This window comes from Cherax quadricarinatus, chromosome 54 (genome assembly GCF_038502225.1).
Source record: "Cherax quadricarinatus isolate ZL_2023a chromosome 54, ASM3850222v1, whole genome shotgun sequence".
In the NCBI taxonomy this organism is placed as follows: Eukaryota; Metazoa; Arthropoda; class Malacostraca; order Decapoda; family Parastacidae; genus Cherax; species Cherax quadricarinatus.
The window spans coordinates 4,558,726-4,582,407 of NC_091345.1; the positions used below are offsets into that span (position 1 = coordinate 4,558,726).

The following is a 23,682-nucleotide window of genomic DNA, read 5'->3' on the forward strand; positions in this document are numbered from 1 at the left end:
ACAACGTATTAAACCTTCCTCATTTGATTCTATATCGTAGTTAGGTACATCATTCTCTAGGATGATTGATGAGCGTGTTCGCGAATTGCTTTGCACACATGTAGTGAAGGAATTTATTTTTTCGATCATGTGACGTTGCACTAGATATCACAGATCAGTTCCATTATGTCGGATCACTGTGTGATCCATAGTAAGAGCTTCGGTGAAGATAAATTACACAGGTATGAGTGCCACAGGAAATCCATCAAATGCATTTAAGGAGGGTCTTACCCACTTTAGCATCCATTAAAGGGTCTCTTCCCTCACCACCCTGAAGGCCATGGTTCTCCTCACCATTACCACCAGACTCTTAAGTTATGTTGAGATCGCAGGTTGCCCAAAATGAACAATAATAGGACGAGGGTGTTCCCTTGTTTCTTATGCAGTGATGAAGAGTTTTCAAGAGTCGCTGTGCTGAAGTTCTCTTGAAATGATTTACGAACATACTGTTAGAGGGTTATAGTCTCTCAAAAAACGACAGGACTAGCGCTAATAGTAGGTTGGCTCCTTCGCCCGATATTAGAAATCTTCAGGATTAATTTCATCAGATCCATGACCTAGATGCAGCAAACCAGAGTGACACACAGACAACAATGGAAGACTGGTACAATAACTCAGTCGCGTCACCATCTCTGACAGCAGTTGACCTGGTCATCATCCAGGAATCTTGCTGTGTAACACATACCAGAATATTTCTGCAAACTACATATTACATCTGATACAGATCCAGATGTCGTTACTGGCATACGAGTGTGTGGGTCCTCACACATTCAAGACGAAGCTAAACAGCAAACTTTATTAAGTCTATGTGCCAGACCTCACTCTGAGCTCTGACAATATTTATTTATTTTTTAGCCTTTCTCTTAATATGATGCATCACTGATAAAAGTATGAAGCCGATAAAGTGAGTCATTCTTAACTTATTCAGAAGCCAGAACCAGCAATATTCTATATAAACTTGACCACTGGGCGCCTTCACATGGCAGTCGCTACATAAATCTTTTCCAACTGACAATATACCGGATTTAATTACTGATGAAGTTTTTTCAGCTAATAGAGGAAGCAGAAAAAATCGGGGAACCACTTTAAGGTATTCATTCGGGGATATTAGATACACTAAAGGACAAAAGGACAAAGGAAAACATGCTAACCACGTATAAAATACTCAAGGAATTGATGGGACAGAGTCCATGGGTGGAGAACCTGCGGTCTTCTACGGCATTAAGTTCGGCCTTCTGAATTAATTATTTTTCTTGAAGTTATTATGTAATAATTAACGTTTTACAAAATAACTGACATTCTGCAGTATATCTAATCAAAATTTCTTGAATGCGGCCTTAGATTACTGTTAACTTTAATGCGGCCTTCTAACATGAAGATTCCCTTTCCCTGGTCAGTAGAAAATGATGGGCTGTTCATGAGGACACAGAAGTTATCTCTGACTCGTCTGTGTTTCTCTCAAGATATCAGCTCTCAGTGTATAAATACCAAGAGATGTATGTATATCTCCGCTGTGGGTGTGGATATATAGAGAAGCGTATATTTCTCATTGTATGCACACTGTATGATGTATATCACTCTTTGTATATACAAACAGAAGTATGTATCTCTCACTGTATATGCACCGAGAGGTGATATTCTCTTCGTGTATGTGAAGTGATAGGTGCATGTCTCTCAGTGTCCATACACAGCCAGTTTAACTTAATACTATTTTCAGATAAAATATTACCGGACTTTCTTCAGGTGAATTTCAGTCTTAATGACCCACTAAGACTCGAGACACTTTAAACACATCACACTAACATTCAGACACTTTCTTACCTTGCTGATGACTATCGAGAAATTTTTTCACCAAACTTGTTAGAAACATCCAAGAAATTGATGTAAGACGGAAGGTGCACCCCGCTGGGGGAGATATAAACTGGGGCTGATAAGACAATCCCAGGCGGTTATAACAAGAGATTTATCACCGGCAAGCAACGAGCCAAGAATTTCTGCTGATCCTCACTGATCCCTCAACAACTGTTCTTTAATACTCTTTTATATGTATTTTTTTACAGGTTAGTGAGCTTCTCGATTTAGTTTCCAATGAATAATTCATTGTGGTATTAAGAAGCCTGGGATTACCATTATTATATTATAAATGAATGCTTACGAATGTCTTTGTAACCATTGGAGATGTATGAAGAAATGCTCTCTTTCTCTCTCTCTCTCTTTCTCTCTCTCTCTTCATCTCTCTCTCTCTAATTACTCCAGCTGGTTGAATTAAAAGTTTCTATACAAACGCTCACAATATTTTACAAAAAATAAGATGAACTCTCCGCTTATGTTTTATCAGAACGTCCAAATATTATTGCTTTCAATGAATCTTTGTTTAACTCAGTCACCTAATAACAAAAACAACTTGCATTGGGTACGATCTTTTTATCAAAGCTTGCACTCATAAAAAATTGATGGAGGGATTCTGTTTTTTTTTATTAACATATCGGCTGTCTCCCACCTAGGCAGGGCGGCCAGAAAAAGAAAAACTTTCACCATCATTCACTCCATCACTGTCTTGCCAGAGGCGCACTTACACTACAGTTATAAAAGCTGCAACATTAACACCTCTCCTTCAGAGTGATTATATATACAAACAATAAACTGTATTTGGCAGAAATTTTAAGGCATGATGAATCAAAATATTTTACTATGTGAAAATCCAAGGCGAGGGGAATCAGAAAACAATATTTAGGAAAGTATTTTGTCTCCCCCAAAAAATCCAGGAGAATGGTGCTATTTCTTTTATAACGAAATTAAGGCAATTACAGAAACAAGGAGGAATTATTAGTTGGTGAATTTAGTGATCCAGGAAGCAGTCAGACGGAGCATCATTACTGACGAAAAGTTGTTGACCGAAGCTGTTACATGGACTGCTCGAAGCTGTTACATCAACTGCTCGAAGCTGTTACATCAACTGCTCGAAGCTGTTACATCAACTGCTCGAAGCTGTTACATCAACTGCTCGAAGCTGTTACATCAACTGCTCGAAGCTGTTACATCAACTGCTCGAAGCTGTTACATCAACTGCTCGAAGCTGTTACATCAACTGCTCGAAGCTGTTACATCAACTGCTCGAAGCTGTTACATCAACTGCTCGAAGCTGTTACATCAACTGCTCGAAGCTGTTACATCAACTGCTCGAAGCTGTTACATCAACTGCTCGAAGCTGTTACATCAACTGCTCGAAGCTGTTACATCAACTGCTCGAAGCTGTTACATCAACTGCTCGTATCAACAGTATTTTATACCTTGTTCTGAGCGCAGACTAAACCCTCATCCAGTGTAGGAGAGACACTCGGAAACGGAGATCACAACATTCGATTCAAAATACAAACTTTGAGATTTAAAATAACACAATGATGGTTCTTAATTAGAGAGCAACTAATTTTGATATGACGCACAGAGATATCAGTAAAGTAAATTAGATCGACGTGTTAAATAAAGACACTATTCTGGAACTTGCTTTATGTAAACCTCGGAGGTTTCCCCCTTCCCTTATCCCAAAGGGTGGGGTGTGAGGGGAGGCGACCATCAGACGGCCCTACAGTGGTATGGGTCAACGTTGACAGTTCTACCTTGAATCAGAGAGAATTTTTCCCCTCGTATATGTTGCTAGACTTGCAGAACTACATATCTCCTGACGACGCACGGGAGTGTGAAAGATCTTGAGCTAAAGATATCCATTCCCGTATGTGGCCTGTTTCCAATTATACTGTTATATATATATATATATATATATATATATATATATATATATATATATATATATATATATATATATATATATATATATATATATTGTAAACACGGACGAGTGGTATTTAATCAATAACAATATTGCGACTAGCCGAGGCCTCGAACCTATGTCGTTTTGGCCCGCCTCATGGTGAGCAAAAATCACATGACGCTCTAACCCACAGGACCACCAAATCCTACAAGAATCACGCACCCAGCAGAGTTAGGTGTTTTACCGTGATCCGAGGACACACACGCATGTCAGGAGACACGCGTGAATGTCCTAGCATGTCAGGAGACTGATAAAACTCAAGGAATATAATTAAGATTACTAACAATGTCAGCCGAAGAAATAAAGGGAAATCAAGTGCTGAATTGGTTTCTCTAAAACGGTAGAACGATTGATGGTAATTTGCATTACACTCTCATTTTTCACTGTTGAATATTACTTCCAATATTCGTGAAGTTTCGGTGGTTACATTTTTACACTTTATTTAAGTAATCGTCATATCCACTGATTGTTGCTGTATTAGGATACAGGTCTAGGACACTGTATATAATAATAATAATAATAATAATAATAATAATAATAATAATAATAATAATAATAATAATAATAATAATAATAATAATAATAATAATAATAATGTAATTTTTCGTGAGTTTGTGCAAAAATATAACCCACAGAGTTTTTTATTGAAACGAATCATCAGATCATTGATACCAGGATGACGGAGGTTAGGACCATTAAAACCAGTACCAATGAGACCAGGACCACTGATACCATAACTACTGAGACTAGGACACCTGAGAGCTGCACTGCTACGGTCAGAAGCACTGAGACCAGGACCACTTAGAGGAGGAACAATGAAGACTGACCCACTAAGGGCAGTGCCAGAGGTGCCTGTAATGCAGACCAGAGTGCCATAACGTGATCATTACGGCAGCAGTAGAGATTAAGTTTACTGCATCTTTGTAAGGTTATAACTCCTTAATGACCCTAGTCTTGCAGGAGACGACAGAAGTAAGGAATGAAAACGTGGGAGAGAAGAGAGAAAAATGCGAGAGGGTAGGAAAGAGAGAGAATGGATGAAAGGAGCACTGAAGGAGGAGGAGGAGGAGGAGGAAGCAAGGGAGTGGTTAATGGTGGAGTAAGTGGGAAGGTGAGAGTGGTGAGGGAAAGTTGCTTTATCAACCCACTACTCTACCAACCCACTACTTCACCAACCCACTACTCTACCAACCCACAACTTCACCAACCCACTACTTCACCAACCCACTACTTCACCAACCCACAACTTCACCAACCCACTACTCTACCAACCCACTACTCTACCAACCCACTACTTCACCAACCCACTACTCTACCAACCCACTACTTCACCAACCCACTACTTCACCAACCCACTACTTCACCAACCCACTACTCTACCAACCCACTACTTCACCAACCCACTACTTCACCAACCGACTACTCTACCAACCCACTACTCTACCAACCCACTACTTCACCAACCCACTACTCCACCAACCCACTACTCCACCAACCCACTACTCCAACAACCCACTACTTCACCAACCCACTACTCTACCAACCCACTACTCTACCAACCCACTACTTCACCAACCCACTACTCTACCAACCCACTACTTCACCAACACACTACTTCACCAACCCACTACTTCACCAACCCACTACTCTACCAACCCACTACTTCACCAACCCACTACTCTACCAACCCACTACTTCACCAACCCACTACTTCACCAACCCACTACTTCACCAACCCACTACTCTACCAACCCACTACTCCACCAACCCACTACTCTACCAACCCACTACTTCACCAACCCACTACTTCACCAACCCACTACTCCACCAACCCACTACTTCACCAACCCACTACTTCACCAACCCACTACTCCACCAACCCACTACTCTACCAACCCACTACTTCACCAACCCACTACTTCACCAACCCACTACTCTACCAACCCACTACTTCACCAACCCACTACTCCACCAACCCACTACTCTACCAACCCACTACTTCACCAACCCACTACTCCACCAACCCACTACTCGACCATCCCACTACTCTACCAACCAACTACTCTACCAACCCACTACATCACCAACCCACTACTCCACCAACCCACTACTCCACCAACCCACTACTCCACCAACCCACTACTCTACCAACCCACTACCTCAACAACCCACTACTCCACCAACCCACTACTCCACCAATCCACTACTCCACCAAACCACTACTCCACCAACCCACTACTCCACCAACCCACTACTTCACCAACCCACTACTCCACCAACCCACTACTTTACCAACCCACTACTTCACCAACCCACTACTCTACCAACCCACTACTCCAACCCACTACTCCACCAACCCACTACTCTACCAACCCACTACTTCACCAACCCACTACTCCACAAACCCGCTACTCCACCAACCCACTACTCTACCAACCCACTTCTTCACCAACCCTCTACTCCACCAACCCACTACTCTACCAACCCACTACTCTATCAACCCACTACTCCACCAACCCACTACTCTACCAACCCACTACTCTACCAACCCACGACTCTACCAACCCATTACTCCACCAACCCACTACTCCACCAACCCACTACTCCACCAACCCACTACTCCACCAACCCACTACTCTACCAACCCATTACTCCACCAACCCTCTACTCCACCAACCCACTACTCCACCAACCCACTACTTTACCAACCCACTACTTCACCAACCCACTACTCTACCAACCCACTACTCCAACCCAATATTCCACCAACCCACTACTTTACCAACCCACTACTTCACCAACCCACTACTCCACAAACCCGCTACTCCACCAACCCACTACTCTACCAACCCACTTCTTCACCAACCCTCTACTCCACCAACCCACTACTCCACAAACCCACTACTCCACCAACCCACTACTCTACCAACCCACTACTCTACCAACCCACTACTCCACCAACCCACTACTCTACCAATCCACTACTCTACCAACCCACTACTCTACCAACCCATTACTCCACCAACCCATTACTCCACCAACCCACTACTCCACCAACCCACTACTCCACCAACCCACTACTCTACCAACCCACTACTCCACCAACCCTCTACTCCACCAACCCACTACTCCACCAACCCACTACTCCACCAACCCACTACTCTACCAACCAATTACTCCACCAACCCACTACTCCACCAACCCACTACTCCACCAACCAACTACTCTGCCAACCCACTATTCCACCAAGCCACTACTCTACCAACCCACTACTCCACCAACCCACTACTCCACCAAACCACTACTCCACCAACCCACTACTCTACCAACCCACTACTCCACCAACCCACTACACCACCAACCCACTACTCCACCAACCCACTACTCTACCAACCCACTACTTCACCAACCAACTACTCTACCAACCCACTACTCTACCAACCCACTACTCTACCAACCCATCACTCCAACCCACTAATCCACCAACCAACTAATCCACCAACCAACTACTCTACGAACCCACTACTTCACCAACCCACTACTCTACCAACCCACTACTCCACCAACCCTCTACTCCGCCAACCCACTACTCCACCAACCCACTACTCCACCAACCCACTACTCTACCAACCAACTACTCCACCAACCCACTACTCCACCAACCCACTACTCTGCCAATCCACTATTCCACCAACCCACTACTCTACCAACCCACTACTCCACCAACCCACTACTCCACCAACCCACTACTCCACCAGCCCACTACTTTACCAACCCACTACTCCACCAACCCACTACTACACCAACCCACTACTTCACCAACCCACTACTCTACCAACCCACTACTCTACCAACCCACTACTCCACCAACTCACTACTCTACCAACCCACTACTCTACCAACCCACTACTTCACCAACCCACTACTCTACCAACCCTCTACTCCACCAACCCACTACTCCCCCAACCCACTACTCCACCAACCCACTACTACACCAACCCACTACTCCACCAACCCACTACTCTACCAACCCACTACTCCACCAACCCACTACTCTACAAACCCACTACTCCACCAACCCACTACTCCACCAACCCACTATACCAACCCACTACTCCACCAACCCATTACTCTACCATCCCACTACTCCACCAACCCATTACTCTACCAACCCACTACTCAACCAACCCACTACTCAACCAACCCACTACACTACCAACTCACTACTCCACCAACCCACTATTCCACCAACCCACCACTCCACCAACCCACTACTCCACCAACACACTACTCCAACCCACTATTCTACCAACCCACTACTCTACCAACCCACTACTTCCTCATCCCACTACTCTACCAACCCACTACTCTACCAACCCACTACTCTACCAACCCACTATTCCACCAACCCACTACTCTACCAACCCACTACTCCACCAACCCATTACTCTACCAACCCACTACTCCACCAACCCACTACTCAACCAACCCACTACTCTACCAACCCTCTACTCTACCAACCCACTACTCCACCAACCCACTATTCCACCAACCCACTACTCTACCAACCCACTACTCAACCAACCCACTTCTTCAGCAACCCAATACTCTACCAACCCACTACTTCACCAACCCATTACTTCACCAACCCAATACTCTACCAACCCACTACTCCACCAACCCACTACTCCACCAACCCACTACTCTACCAACCCACTACTCTACCAACCCACTACTCCACCAACCCACTACTCTACCAACCCACTACTCTACCAACCCACTACTCTACCAACCCATTACTCCACCAACCCACTACTCCACCAACCCACTACTCCACCAACCCACTATTCCACCAACCCACTACTCTACCAACCCACTACTCTACCAGCCCACTACTTCACCAACCCACTACTCTACCAGCCCACTACGCCACCAAACCACTACTCTACCAACCCACTATAGCACCAACCCACTACTCCACCAACCCACTACTCCAACCCACTACTCTACCAACCCACTATAGCACCAACCCACTACTCCACCAACCCACCACTCCACCAACCCACCACTCCACCAACCCACTACTCTACCAACCCACTACTCCACCAACCTCCACTTCACCACTCCTAGATTTAATCACCCTTCTACTCCATTACCACTATTTCAGCACCATTGCTTCATCACCACTGTACTTCACCACTGTACTTCACCACTGTACTTCACCATTGTACTTCACCACTGTACTTCACCATTGTACTTCACCACTGTACTTCACCACTGTACTTCACCACTGTACTTCACCATTGTACTTCACCATTGTACTTCACCACTGTACTTCACCACTGTACTTCACCATTGTACTTCACCATTGTACTTCAGCACTGTACGTCACCACTGTACTTCACTGTACTTCACCATTGTACTTCACCACTGTACTTCACTGTACTTCACCATTGTACTTCACCACTGTACTTCAGCATTGTACTTCACCATTGTACTTCACCATTGTACTTCACCACTGTACTTCACCACTATACTTCACCACTGTACTTCACCATTGTACTTCACCACTGTACTTCACCACTGTACTTCACCATTGTACTTCACCACTGTACTTCACCATTGTACTTCACCACTGTACTTCACCATTGTACTTCACCATTGTACTTCACCACTGTACTTCACCACTATACTTCACCACTGTACTTCACCATTGTACTTCACCACTGTACTTCACCACTGTACTTCACTGTACTTCACCACTGTACTTCACCATTGTACTTCACCACTGTATTTCACCATTGTACTTCACCGTACTTCACCATTGTACTTCACCACTGTATTTCACCATTGTACTTCACCATTGTACTTCAGCACTGTACTTCACCACTGTACTTCACTGTACTTCACCATTGTACTTCACTACTGTACTTCAGCAATGCACTTCACTGTACTTCACCATTGTACTTCACCAATGTATTTCATTGTACTTCACCACTGTACTTCACTGTACTTCACCACTGTACTTCACCATTGTACTTCACCACTGTACTTCACCATTGTACTTCACCACTGTACTTCACCACTGTACTTCATCACTGTACTTCACCGCTGTTCTTCATTGTACTTCACCATTGTACTTCGCCACTGTACTTCACCATTGTACTTCACCATTGTACTTCACCACTGTACTTCACTGTACTTCAGCAATGCAGTTCACTGTACTTCACCATTGTACTTCACCACTGTACTTCACTGTACTTCACCAATGTACTTCACCATTGTACTTCACCACTGTACTTCACCATTGTACTTCACCACTGTACTTCACCACTGTACTTCACCATTGTACTTCACCACTGTACTTCACCATTGTACTTCACCATTGTACTTCACCACTGTACTCGGCCGCTCTGTACTCCGTCACTTTCATTTGCCGTGCTTCACACAACACACATCTGGCGGTCCATCAATATCCAGTTAACAGCCCGGCAACCTCTACTGCATGAAAAAATAAAAGTTATTAACGTCAATGAGAGTGAGGGGTTAAACTGCGGAACAGCTGACTCTAAACTTACACTCAGATCTTGGGATCAGTCTCTCACTAGCTCCATTATGATATACTAAGTTCTCTCTGTGTATGAGTACTTAAACTGTAGCCAGTAGGTATAATCAGTCTTGCTCTCTCTCTCTCTCTCTCTCTCTCTCTCTCTCTCTCTCTCTCTCTCTCTCTCTCTCTCTCTCTCTCTCTCTCTCTCTCTCTCTCTCTCTCTCTCTCTCTCGCTCTCTTTCATTGTATTACCCATATGATGGAATCTGAAAAATTCATTGATTATATTGTAAAAAATACACATGTTTGTAAATAATATTGGTTGTGGGAATCTGCGGGAGCTCAGAAAGACAATCTTCGGTGATTATTTTTTTAATATTTCTTGACTATTGCTCTAGTGGTTGTCTGATTTATGGCCAGACGTTTTATTTGTACGTGTGTTCCCAACAACCACTTCTCTGGTGCACTACCAGTCTGCTGCACCCCCAGTCTGCTGCACCACCAGTCTGGTGCACCACCAGTCTGGTGCACCGCCAGTCTGCTGCACCCCCAGTCTGGTGCACCACCAGTCTGCTCCACACACACACACACACACACACCCACACACACACACACACACACACACACACACACACACACACACACACACACACACACACACACACACACACAGTTTACCGTCCTCACTACAGGTAAAGTATCGTAGCATTCGAGAATTGCAAAGGCCAACAGCTGTTGCAAAACGGCCGTTTTTACAGAGAACATTCAGCTGTTGTGTAACCCAGGATAGAATTAATCTTTCGTCCTCTCTTATCATCCATGTTCTATGAAAACGTAATAAACGGTTGCAACAATCCAACATATACTCACTAAAACAAATAAAGAAAAAATATATAAAACAGACCTGGTTAAGCCAGCAGTTGGTAGTGAGGATCTGGTTCCGCTCGTCCTGTGAAAAGAGAAGGAACACTAATGTTGAAAAGCAAAACATTGTCAGGAAAAAAAATGCATACAGAATGATTTGCTGGAAATAGAACGAAGAAATGAACCTTCAGATTGGCTTGAAACTTTCAAAGCTGGTGTTTGCTAGCTGAAGGACTGAATTAGTTTCAGACAGTGCAGGTCCTAATTTGCCATTTTTATTGACGAAATTTGAATATTAGATTCCCTGTGATAGCTTGTGAATGCCTCGTCAGAATGGCATCAAATCTTCAATACTAAAAATTAATCACATTAGAAACTAATGCAGCACTCAACATTAGTCCTATCGTGTACATAGAGGTATAGGAGGCTGGGGATGCAGCTCTTGGATCCTGCAGGAACCAATATACATACTAAAATTTAGTCCGACTAGCTTGTGGTAGTGTGTGATTAGTGCAACCGGTATGTTAGGTTGGGTGAGTGTAGTGAGACTAGTATGTTAGGTAGGGTGAGTGTAGTGAGACTAGTATGTTAGGTAGGGTGAGTGTAGTGAGACTAGTATGTTAGGTCGGGTGAGTGTAGTGAGACTAGTATGTTAGGTTGGGTGAGTGTAGTGAGACTAGTATGTTAGGTTGGGTGAGTGTAGTGAGACTAGTATGTTAGGTTGGGTGAGTGTAGTGAGACTAGTATGTTAGGTAGGGTGAGTGTAGTGAGACTAGTATGTTAGGTTGGGTGAGTGTAGTGAGACTAGTATGTTAGGTAGGGTGAGTGTAGTGAGACTAGTATGTTAGGTCGGGTGAGTGTAGTGAGACTAGTATGTTAGGTAGGGTGAGTGTAGTGAGACTAGTATGTTAGGTAGGGTGAGTGTAGTGAGACTAGTATGTTAGGTCGGGTGAGTGTAGTGAGACTAGTATGTTAGGTAGGGTGAGTGTAATGAGACTAGTATGTTAGGTAGGGTGAGTGTAGTGAGACTAGTATGTTAGGTAGGGTGAGTGTAATGAGACTAGTATGTTAGGTTGGGTGAGTGTAGTGAGACTAGTATGTTAGGTCGGGTGAGTGTAGTGAGACTAGTATGTTAGGTCGGGTGAGTGTAGTGAGACTAGTATGTTAGGTAGGGTGAGTGTAGTGAGACTAGTATGTTAGGTAGGGTGAGTGTAATGAGACTAGTATGTTAGGTTGGGTGAGTGTAGTGAGACTAGTATGTTAGGTTGGGTGAGTGTAGTGAGACTAGTATGTTAGGTTGGGTGAGTGTAGTGAGACTAGTATGTTAGGTAGGGTGAGTGTAGTGAGACTAGTATGTTAGGTCGGGTGAGTGTAGTGAGACTAGTATGTTAGGTTGGGTGAGTGTAGTGAGATTAGTATGTTAGGTCGGGTGAGTGTAGTGAGACTAGTATGTTAGGTAGGGTGAGTGTAGTGAGACTAGTATGTTAGGTAGGGTGAGTGTAGTGAGACTAGTATGTTAGGTTGGGTGAGTGTAGTGAGACTAGTATGTTAGGTTGGGTGAGTGTAGTGAGACTAGTATGTTAGGTTGGGTGAGTGTAGTGAGACTAGTATGTTAGCTTCTGTGAGTGTAGTGACTAGTATGTTAGGTTGGGTGAGTGTAGTGAGACTAGTATGTTAGGTTGGGTGAGTGTAGTGAGACTAGTATGTTAGGTTGGGTGAGTGTAGTGAGACTAGTATGTTAGGTTGGGTGAGTGTAGTGAGACTAGTATGTTAGGTTGGGTGAGTGTAGTGAGACTAGTATGTTAGGTTGGGTGAGTGTAGTGAGACTAGTATGTTAGGTTGGGTGAGTGTAGTGAGACTAGTATGTTAGGTAGGGTGAGTGTAGTGAGACTAGTATGTTAGGTTAGGGTGAGTGTAGTGAGACTAGTATGTTAGGTAGGGTGAGTGTAGTGAGACTAGTATGTTAGGTAGGGTGAGTGTAGTGAGACTAGTATGTTAGGTAGGGTGAGTGTAGTGAGACTAGTATGTTAGGTAGGGTGAGTGTAGTGAGACTAGTATGTTAGGTAGGGTGAGTGTAGTGAGACTAGTATGTTAGGTTAGGGTGAGTGTAGTGAGACTAGTATGTTAGGTAGGGTGAGTGTAGTGAGACTAGTATGTTAGGTAGGGTGAGTGTAGTGAGACTAGTATGTTAGGTTGGGTGAGTGTAGTGAGACTAGTATGTTAGGTAGGGTGAGTGTAGTGAGACTAGTATGTTAGGTAGGGTGAGTGAAGTGAGACTAGTATGTAAGGTAGGGTGAGTGTAGTGAGACTAGTATGTTAGGTAGGGTGAGTGTAATGAGACTAGTATGTTAGGTTGGGTGAGTGTAGTGAGACTAGTATGTTAGGTAGGGTGAGTGTAATGAGACTAGTATGTTAGGTAGGGTGAGTGTAGTGAGACTAGTATGTTAGGTCGGGTGAGTGTAGTGAGACTAGTATGTTAGGTCGGGTGAGTGTAATGAGACTAGTATGTTAGGTCGGGTGAGTGTAGTGAGACTAGTATGTTAGGTAGGGTGAGTGTAGTGAGACTAGTATGTTAGGTAGGGTGAGTGTAGTGAGACTAGTATGTTAGGTAGGGTGAGTGAAGTGAGACTAGTATGTTAGGTAGGGTGAGTGTAGTGAGACTAGTATGTTAGGTAGGGTGAGTGTAGTGAGACTAGTATGTTAGGTAGGGTGAGTGTAGTGAGACTAGTATGTTAGGTAGGGTGAGTGTAGTGAGACTAGTATATTAGGTAGGGTGAGTGGAGTGAGACTAGTATGTTGGGTGGAATGTATGTAGTAGGGGGTAGTTAGCTAGATGGAGTATTAAGTAGTTGGACTAGCATGTTAGGTGGTGTTTGTTATGTGGGACAAGCAGGTTGGGCGAAATATTTCTAGTGGGAGTAGTAAGTGGAGTGTGGGGGAGTCAGACTAGGCGCTCCATCAACACCTGTTTACATATTGATAATATATAATTACGTACATATTAGAGGTGTTTACTTGGACGTTTAATGAATTGACTGTGTGTGTGTGCGTGTGTGTGTGTGTGTGTGTGTGTGTGTGTGTGTGTGTGTGTGTGTGTGTGTGTGTGTGTGTGTGTGTGTGTGTGTGTGTGTGTGTGTGTGTGTGTGTGTGTGTGTGTGTGTGTGTGTGTGTGTGTGTGTGTGTGTGTGTGTGTGTGTGTGTGTGTGTGTGTGTGTGTGTGTGTGTGTTTTAACCAAGTTGATTCTGGGGGTCAAGACTTAGTCTATAGCCGTGCCTCCTATATTAGAGTACTACGTACTTTGATGTCGAGGATGTAGGCTCGAATTCTGCTGTGGACCGAGATATATATGTGTGTACACATATATCTCAGTTTCCACCACCACTATTATCACCACCCCCTGCTATCACCAACACTTCCAAAACCACTACCATCACCACCACCACTGCTATCACCAACACTTCCAAAACCACTACCATCACCACCACCACTGCTATCACCAACACTTCCAAAACCACTACCATCACCACCACCCCTGCTATCACCAACAATTCCAAAACCACTACCATCACCACCACCCCTGCTATCACCAACACTTCCAAAACCACTACCATCACCACCACCACTGCTATCACCAACACTTCCAATACCACTACCATCACCACCACCACCATCACCACCACTACCACAACCACTGCAATCACCATCACCATCAACACCACCAACACTTCCTTCAGCACTACCACACTTCACCCCCACTATCACCACCATTCTCAATACCATAACCCTCCACTACCACCATCATATGTGTGTCTATGTATGTATATATATATATATATATATATATATATATATATATATATATATATATATATATATATATATATATATATATATATATATATATATATATATATAACCTTTAGCAACATCAATTACTGGGAGCGCTTGAGGTTCCTAAAACTGTATTCCCTGGAACGCAGGCGGGAGAGATACATGATTATATACACCTGGAAAATCCTAGAGGGACTAGTACCGAACTTGCACACGAAAATCACTCACTACGAAAGCAAAAGACTTGGCAGACGATGCAACATCCCCCCAATGAAAAGCAGGGGTGTCACTAGCACGTTAAGAGACCATACAATAAGTGTTAGGGGTCCGAGACTGTTCAACTGCCTCCCAGCATACATAAGGGGGATTACTAACAGACCCCTGGCAGTCTTCAAGCTGGCACTGGACAAGCACCTAAAGTCGGTTCCTGACCAGCCGGGCTGTGGCTCGTACGTTGGTTTGCGTGCAGCCAGCAGTAACAGCCTGGTTGATCAGGCTCTGATCCACCAGGAGGCCTGGTCACAGACCGGGCCGCGGGGGCGTTGACCCCCGGAACTCTCTCCAGGTAAACTCCAGGTAAACTTCAGTCAGTGTATCGGAGATATCTTAATGGTGAAGTCGATATTGCAGCATAGTCAACAAATATACATCAGCCATGCTTTTAACCCTTTAACCTTTGGTTAGTCGATAATAAATGACAGGGAAGCAAATACTGTGCACAGCTGATGGAAGCAGAGAAGAGCACAGCTGGTGCACAGAGCGTGAGATAAGCATAGCTGGTACACTCAGATGTTGCCTTATGGAAGCAATATACATATATATATATATATATATATATGTCGTGCCGAATATGTAAAACTGGTCAATTAGCAAGAACTCATTTAAAATTAAGTCCTTTCTGAAATTTTCTCTTATGCGTTTAAAGATATATTTTTTTCATTAATGTTAATGTAAAAATTTTTAATTTTGCACCAAAAGATTCTTAGAAAACTTACCTAACCTTATTATAACAAGAACAATTTATTTTAGCCTAACCCAACTAAATATATTTTAGATTTGTTTACAGTAATTTAATACTAAACAAACACAGTGAAATATATTTTTTTCTTTAGGTTCAGAATGATTTTGGCGAAATTATTGCATACACAAATTTTCACTTGTCCTATATGGCAAGATGAGCGTTGCTATTGAAGCCAAGATCGCAAGTTCTGCCTATTCGGCACGACATATATATATATATATATATATATATATATATATATATATATATATATATATATATATATATATATATATATATATATATATATATATATATATATCGTTGCAACCGAAATTCATCTAAACACATCAAGGAACCCATGGCGAGTGAGTTTTACCATTCAAACACCACCCGTTCCCTGGTTTCTTTACAATCGCATTATTACGATATCATGGGTCGAAGTTCATCTAGTTTGCTTGGCGTTTCACAAATGAACATAAGCTGAAGACACACTGTGAAAAAAAAAAACAGTATATTTTCCTTCAATATAAACGCAATTAAATAACTAACAAATGTAGAATATTTGTACTGAGTGACAAACGTTGTGGAGAGAGCATAAGTGACCTAGTGGGGAGATCGATGACGAGGAGCATAGGTGAGCCATAGACCAGCAAGCAGTGAGAGGTGTTGTCAGCCATCGTCCTCTTGACACAGACATCCATTGGCGCTCTCTCGCTGCTATCCCACTTTCTATCTCACAGTCGCCTAGTTCTTCAATCCGACCATCGAGTCTACAGCCGGTTACCCAGTGGTCGTGTCTGTTGTAGTCCGATATACAAGAACCAGCAGCTACCCCAACTTCTCGTATGTTATAACTGTTGTTTTTAGCTCCCCTCTATCCCTAATTTCATTAACCAAATAAAGGGTTAATTAAAGAAAAAAAACTCGCTTCTGTTTGTCATGTTCGTGAACGGACTGAAGGTTCCCCTCTGGATCCTGAGGATACTTGGGTGTTTCCCATACTTGTATAATGGATCTTTAGACCTTCAAGAACACACTACACTCCTGAAAGAACCCTTCAAGAAGGCATTCTGGCTGCAAGTCTACTCCATCTGTTTATTGTTAGCTTATGTTACCCTCAGTATAATCGATCTTCACGATATGATTAGTTTCCTTATAATTATTATTAAGCTCTCTGAAATTGGAGTTATAGCATCAGTGGTGATTTCTATTTCGGGGATAACACTTAATGCCATCTTTTTCATCTATATCTTCGCTAAAAGCCGAGCATTGGAAACCTTTCTGACCACACTGTGGCGCCTCCACACAGTGAGGATGTGCTGGAATTTTAGCAGGTATGATCAACAAACAGTGGGAATTATTATGAACGCTGCTTCCTCTCCAGCGCCCGTCAAGTGGGCAATGGACCGTAATGACTCCCAGAACACCAGCGCGACTAAGACAGACACCAGACACCCATTTTTTGATACCACCACAATCCTCTCCTTCATTTTGTATGTGACTTTTATCGCCTTGCAATTTGTGTACGATTTCGAGTCTATACTCAAGAGTACATATTTTTTGTTTAACATCTCGCTGCATTTGGGGTTCACAATGTTGTTTCACTGGTGTCTCAAGACACTTGCAGGAGTGGTCAAGGTCGCCGCCCAAGACTGTTTTACCCATCACAAACAGCCCACTACATCTGCCACACCTCTACACAACCTTCAATTCTTTCATCAAATACTCATACAGGTATGGACTATATCTTCTTAGTTTTTTTTTCTCGAAATAACTAAGCAGCAGCTATTTTATAAATTTTATAAATTAAATATTACTTCTCCATATTCTGTTTCATAACAGTTTTCTGCGTTCACTGAAAAAAATCCTTCTTTCTTTCCTCAGACTCTTCAATATGCCTAATGCTTTCTTTTCCTCATGTATTCTGGGATTCATCTCAGTTTTAATAGACCTATGTGCAGACAATTCAACTCTAAATACATTCTATTCCTCATTCATTTTTTTTCACTCTTTCTGACTTCCAATTCGTCATTTCCAAGACTTAATTACTTATGTCTCTTTAGTGCCTGTTAATTGCCCATTTCTTTCTATTACACAAACTTTCAAATTCTTTCATCAACTTCTGTTTAGAATCTCCAAAAAGTCACCGCTATCATCAAAGGACAACTGTTATAACTCCGAATCCATCTTAAACTCATCATCCTAAAAGACTGCATCGCGCTATACAGACAATAAACATATCACACATTCCTTGTCTATTGCCCATTCTTACTGTAAAATAATCCCCTTCTTTGTTACATACTCTAAAACGAACCTCACTCTCCTTATATCAGCACACATCTTTTTAACAAGTTGTCATCCATTCCCAGCATTTACTCCACCAGCCAAAAATGTATAAAAGCAATATTTAGTTTCTTTCCCCTAGCTTCTTAGTTCTCACTTCTGTACAATGTTATATTTATATGCATGACACAATTATGAGGTTTAATCAGGTAATTTCTGTGTGTGTGTGTGTGTGTGTGTGTGTGTGTGTGTGTGTGTGTGTGTGTGTGTGTGTGTGTGTGTGTGTGTGTGTGTGTGTGTGTGTGTGTGTGTGTGTGTGTGTGTGTATGTGTGTGTGTGTGTGTATGTGTGTGTGTGTGTGTTTGTGTGTGTGTGTGTGTGTGTGTGTGTGTGTGTGTGTGTGTGTGTGTGTGTGTGTATGTGTGTGTGTGTGTGTGTGTGTGTGTGTGTGTGTGTGTGTGTGTGTGTGTGTGTGTGTGTGTGTGTGTGTGTGTGTGTGTGTGTGTGTGTGTGTGTGCATGTGTGCGTGTGTGTGTGCATGTGTGCGTGTGTGTGTGTGTGTGTGTGTGTGTTTATGTATGTATGTCCAGGTGGAGGAGTCCCAAGCAATGCTGCTGAGGTACTCTGAGGTGGGACTAGTCTTCTTGTTCTCCTACCTGGTCTTGGTCATCCTTTCAGCGCTCTACTACATCACTTTGAGGGTGAAAATCATCAGTTGTGTCATCTACATCATTGAGAACGTTGCTATCCTAACCATCATTCTCAATGCTCCTAACTACCTCCAGACCCAGGTGAGTATTGCACCCTCCCATCCTCCCCTTAGTTATCAGAACCTTCACTAACCTCCAGTGTTCAAGATTCTCTCCCTCTCTCACACATTATCCCTTGAAAGGGATAGTATGAGAGACACATATCCGAGTACACACTTACATAACGTCGGACATCATGTCATATCTACTGACACACACACCCTCGGACACACTAACACATTTAGTAACACTATAACAAGTGAGCCTATCCTCCTCCTGAATGCAGAGCTCAGAATCACCACCATGAAAACACCAATACCACACGCCACCACCACCATAACCACCACAGTACTCAGTTACCCTCGACTTCAGACTGTGGCCGAACACATACATCAACGCTAAGCGAGCGATGGCAAGCTCCTGGATATGCTCAAAGACAATCACATCTCCACAAAACTCCAGCTCTACAAGGCCTTCATACGGCCCCTGATCACCTACTCAGCTCTCGCGCTCTGCCTGATAAGACACGCTGTGCAGCTACAGTTGATCCAGCAGCGGACGTTGTGATGGGTGTGGGACGTGAAATGGCAAGATTTCACACCAAGTGAGTTACCCCGCATCAAGACCGGCATCCCAGCTGTCAACGTCTTCTGGGAGCTCAGCGGCAGGCAACTTGAGAGACTTCAGGGTTTATTACCTGGACCTCAGCAATGAGAGTCGCTACTCTCACCGCTGGGCAACGGCGACCAGTACTGAGAAACTTCAGATAAACAACGATGGCTGGACTACATATTTAGATGAGACTGTCAAACACCCTCACAACCCTCTCAACCTCTTCCAATCTCTCTATAGTCCTGCAACTGCTCCTCTTTAAACCAAGCTTATTATCCCAGCCCTTCCCTCTGCCTTCTGTAGGAGTGGACCTTTGAAAACTTTCTCCTGCTCTTATTTGACCTTTCACTATTTCTATTTTTATTTTTGCCCATTGTTACTTGATATTTATTATTTTTTACATAATTGATAATTATAATTAATGTAACACAAATCAATACTTTCACAGTCTATTCTTTCACATATAATCCCATATTTTTAAATACTCCTTGTCAAAAGTTCAGGCAGAAGTAAATGGTGGTTTCCACAGTCGACTCCTGGACCTCCCTCACTTTCATCTTTAGCCTTTTCCTTCCCACCAGTTTCCAATCGTGTTGTCAGGTTCCCTATTGATTAGGCTGGTCACCACTGAGAGTGAGTGTCTTCCTCCTTGGTGATAAATCGTATGTTCTTGTAATTAATTAAATAGTTATGGGAATTCGGTGTAAAACAAAGGTGTTCTTCAACTCGTTCGTTCTGCTGGCTTATTAGTATTCAGAAATAAGCATGTATGAATGTGTCTGGATGTTCTGCCCACAATCGTTGCTTGAGCTTTGTATACCCCTGCAGTGGACTGAACCTGTTGGTGGTGTCCCCTATTGACGATGTTCTTGGAATTAGGCAGAGATTCTCTGAGACGTGTTTGACAGTGGTATGTTGTCTAGGTGAGCCGAAGATGTCTGAAATTCTTAACGATGGAGAAGCTAAGAAAATACTTGTAAAATGAAAGGACGTTCTTTTTCCTGGAAATCTCTGCTGTTGATATACTCAACCTCTCTCCCTCTTTATGGCTTAATAAAACCTACATTATGGGGAAGAGTTTGTCAATAAAGAATCATATTATACCGTGTATGTCTCTTTCCGTCGTGCCGGTCTTCTATATAATTTCCCTCTACTTGTGATTGGTCCTCACTCTGAAGTCACCAAATTTATGCAGACTCTCTCTCCTATTGGTCAGCCATGCCTCGTTCCTGGTCATCACCCCTCGGACAATCTGATATAAAAAAAACTCAGGCATGATCTTAATTTGGCGAAGTCGTCGATCAAGTTCACACTGGAAGAGGAGGAGGGGCTGGAGGGTTACTTGCCATTCCTGAATAACTTCATCATTTTTATTCCCACTAGGGCAAGAGAATTAACAGTACAGTCTTTCTTGGTTTTATTTTAGAACTCCGAGTTCGTGAGCGATGAAGTCACATAATTAACACCTCCAGGAGCCTAAGCCACAGAAACATAAGGATCTAGGAATATTTTAATGCATATTGGTAATTGTTCGAAGAATATATATGACAACAAAATGGGTAACTTTATTAGAAGACGTTTCGCCAATCAGTGGTTGGCGAAAATGCAGAAATTATAAACAATAGAAGAGGTAGTCAGTCCCTCAGTCTTGTAGAACTATACACAGAAGACTGTGGAAGAAGAAGTAATCAGTCCTCAGCCTGGAAACCAGCGATGACCGAGGTACTGAACATTGGATTCTATACTGAGGGACTGGTTACCTTATCTTTCACCCTCTTCTGTGCAAAGGTTCCTCAAGACCGAGGAACTCATTACTCCATCTTTTACTGATTCCAATTTCTACACGTTCAAACTGTCATTGCATTTAATTAGAGAAAACCTCTTCAAATAAAACTATCCAAATGTTCCATATGTCTAATTACTAAACTAGAATTATAAGCTTTAAATTTCATGCAAATTTATTAACCAAAAAATATTTGAGCAATAATATTAATTTGGGGTCATACTGAAGTATTCCAATAAGTAATATCATTAAAATATACCCTGGCATAATTTGACATGCAAAAAATTCTAATGTTGGCCAATGAAATAATAAAAATAAAGTCGAAAACGACAACCAAAAACTTGACTGGCCCTTCCAAAAAAAAAATCTTTTGTGCAATATTGTTAATACACACACACACACACACACACACACACACACACACACACACACACACATATATATATATATATATATATATATATATATATATATATATATATATATATATATATATATATATATATATATATATTGTAGGTAGTAGGTTGGTAGACAGCAACCGCCCAGGGAGGTACTACCGTCCTGCCAAGTGAGTGTAGAAGGAAAGCCTGTAATTGTTTTACATGATGGTAGGATTGCTGGTGTCTTTTGTCTGTCTCATACACATGCAAGATTTCAGGTACGTCTTGCTACTTCTGCTTACACTTAGGTCACACTACACATGTACAAGCATATATATACACACCCCTCTGGATTTTCTGCTATTTTCTTTCTAGTTCTTGTTTATTTCCTCTTATCTCCATGGGAAAGTGGAACAGAATTCTTACTCCGTAAGCCATGCGTGTTGTAAGAGGCAACTAAAATGCCGGGAGCAAGGGGCTAGTAACCCCTTCTCCTGTATAAATTACTAAATTTAAAAAGAGAAACTTTTGTTTTTCTATTTGGGCCACCCTGCCTCGGTGGGATACGGCCGGTTTGTTGAAAGAAGAAGAATATATATATATATATATATATATATATATATATATATATATATATATATATATATATATATATATATATATATATATATATATATATATATATATATATATATATATATATATATATATATATATATATATATATATATATATATATATATATATATATATATATATATATATATATAACTGATGAGGGAAAAAGGGTGAGCGGTGCACTTAGGAGTCTGTGGAGACAAAGAACTTTGTCCTTGGAGGCAAAGAGGGTGTCAAGCATGGGTGATGAATGTTGCAGCGAGGAGAAGGCTGGAGGCAGTGGAGATGTCATGTCTGAGGGCAATGTGTGGTGTGAATATAATGCAGAGAATTCGTAGTTTGGAAGTTAGGAGGAGGTGCGGGTGGTTCGGACATGTAGAGAGAATGGAGCGAAACAGAATGACTTCAAGAGTGTATAAGAACATAAGAACATAAGAAAGGAGGAACACTGCAGGAGGCCTGCTGGCCCATACTAGGCAGGTCCTTTACAATTCATCCCACTAACAAAACATTTGCCCTACCCAATTTTCAATGCCACCCAAGAAATAAGCTCTGATGTGAAAGTCCCACTCAAATCCAACCCATCCCACTCATGTACTTATCCAACCTAGATTTGAAACTACCCAAAGTCCCAGCCTCAATAACCCAACTAGGTAGACTGTTCCACTCATCAACTACCCTATTTCCAAACCAATACTTTCCGATGTCCTTTCTAAATCTAAACTTATCTAATTTAAATCCATTACTGCGCGTTCTCTCTTGGAGAGACATCCTCAAGACCTTATTAATATCCCCTTTATTAATACCTATCTTCCACTTATACACTTCGATCAGGTCTCCTCTCATTCTTCGTCTAACAAGTGAATGTAACTTAAGAGTCTTCAATCTTTCTTCATAAGGAAGATTTCTGATGCTATGTATTAATTTAGTCATCCTACGCTGAATGTTTTCTAACGAATTTATGTCCATTTTGTAATACGGAGACCAGAACTGAGCTGCATAATCAAGGTGAGGCCTTACTAATGATGTATAAAGCTGCAGTATGACCTCTGGACTTCTGTTGCTTACACTTCTTGATATAAATCCCAGTAATCTATTTGCCTTATTACGTACGCTTAGGCATTGCTGTCTTGGTTT

General features: G+C 42.3%; 1 protein-coding gene across 1 annotated transcript in view; it reads right to left on the bottom strand.

Moving 5' to 3' along the window:
- Window positions 1-23,682, bottom strand: part of LOC138854301 (neuronal acetylcholine receptor subunit alpha-10-like) — a 287,750-nt gene that overhangs the window by 61,043 nt on the left and 203,025 nt on the right. The window contains exon 4 of the mRNA XM_070096542.1: window positions 11,323-11,367. Coding sequence (XP_069952643.1) covers window positions 11,323-11,367 — 45 coding nt within the window. The remainder of the gene's footprint in view (window positions 1-11,322; window positions 11,368-23,682) is intronic.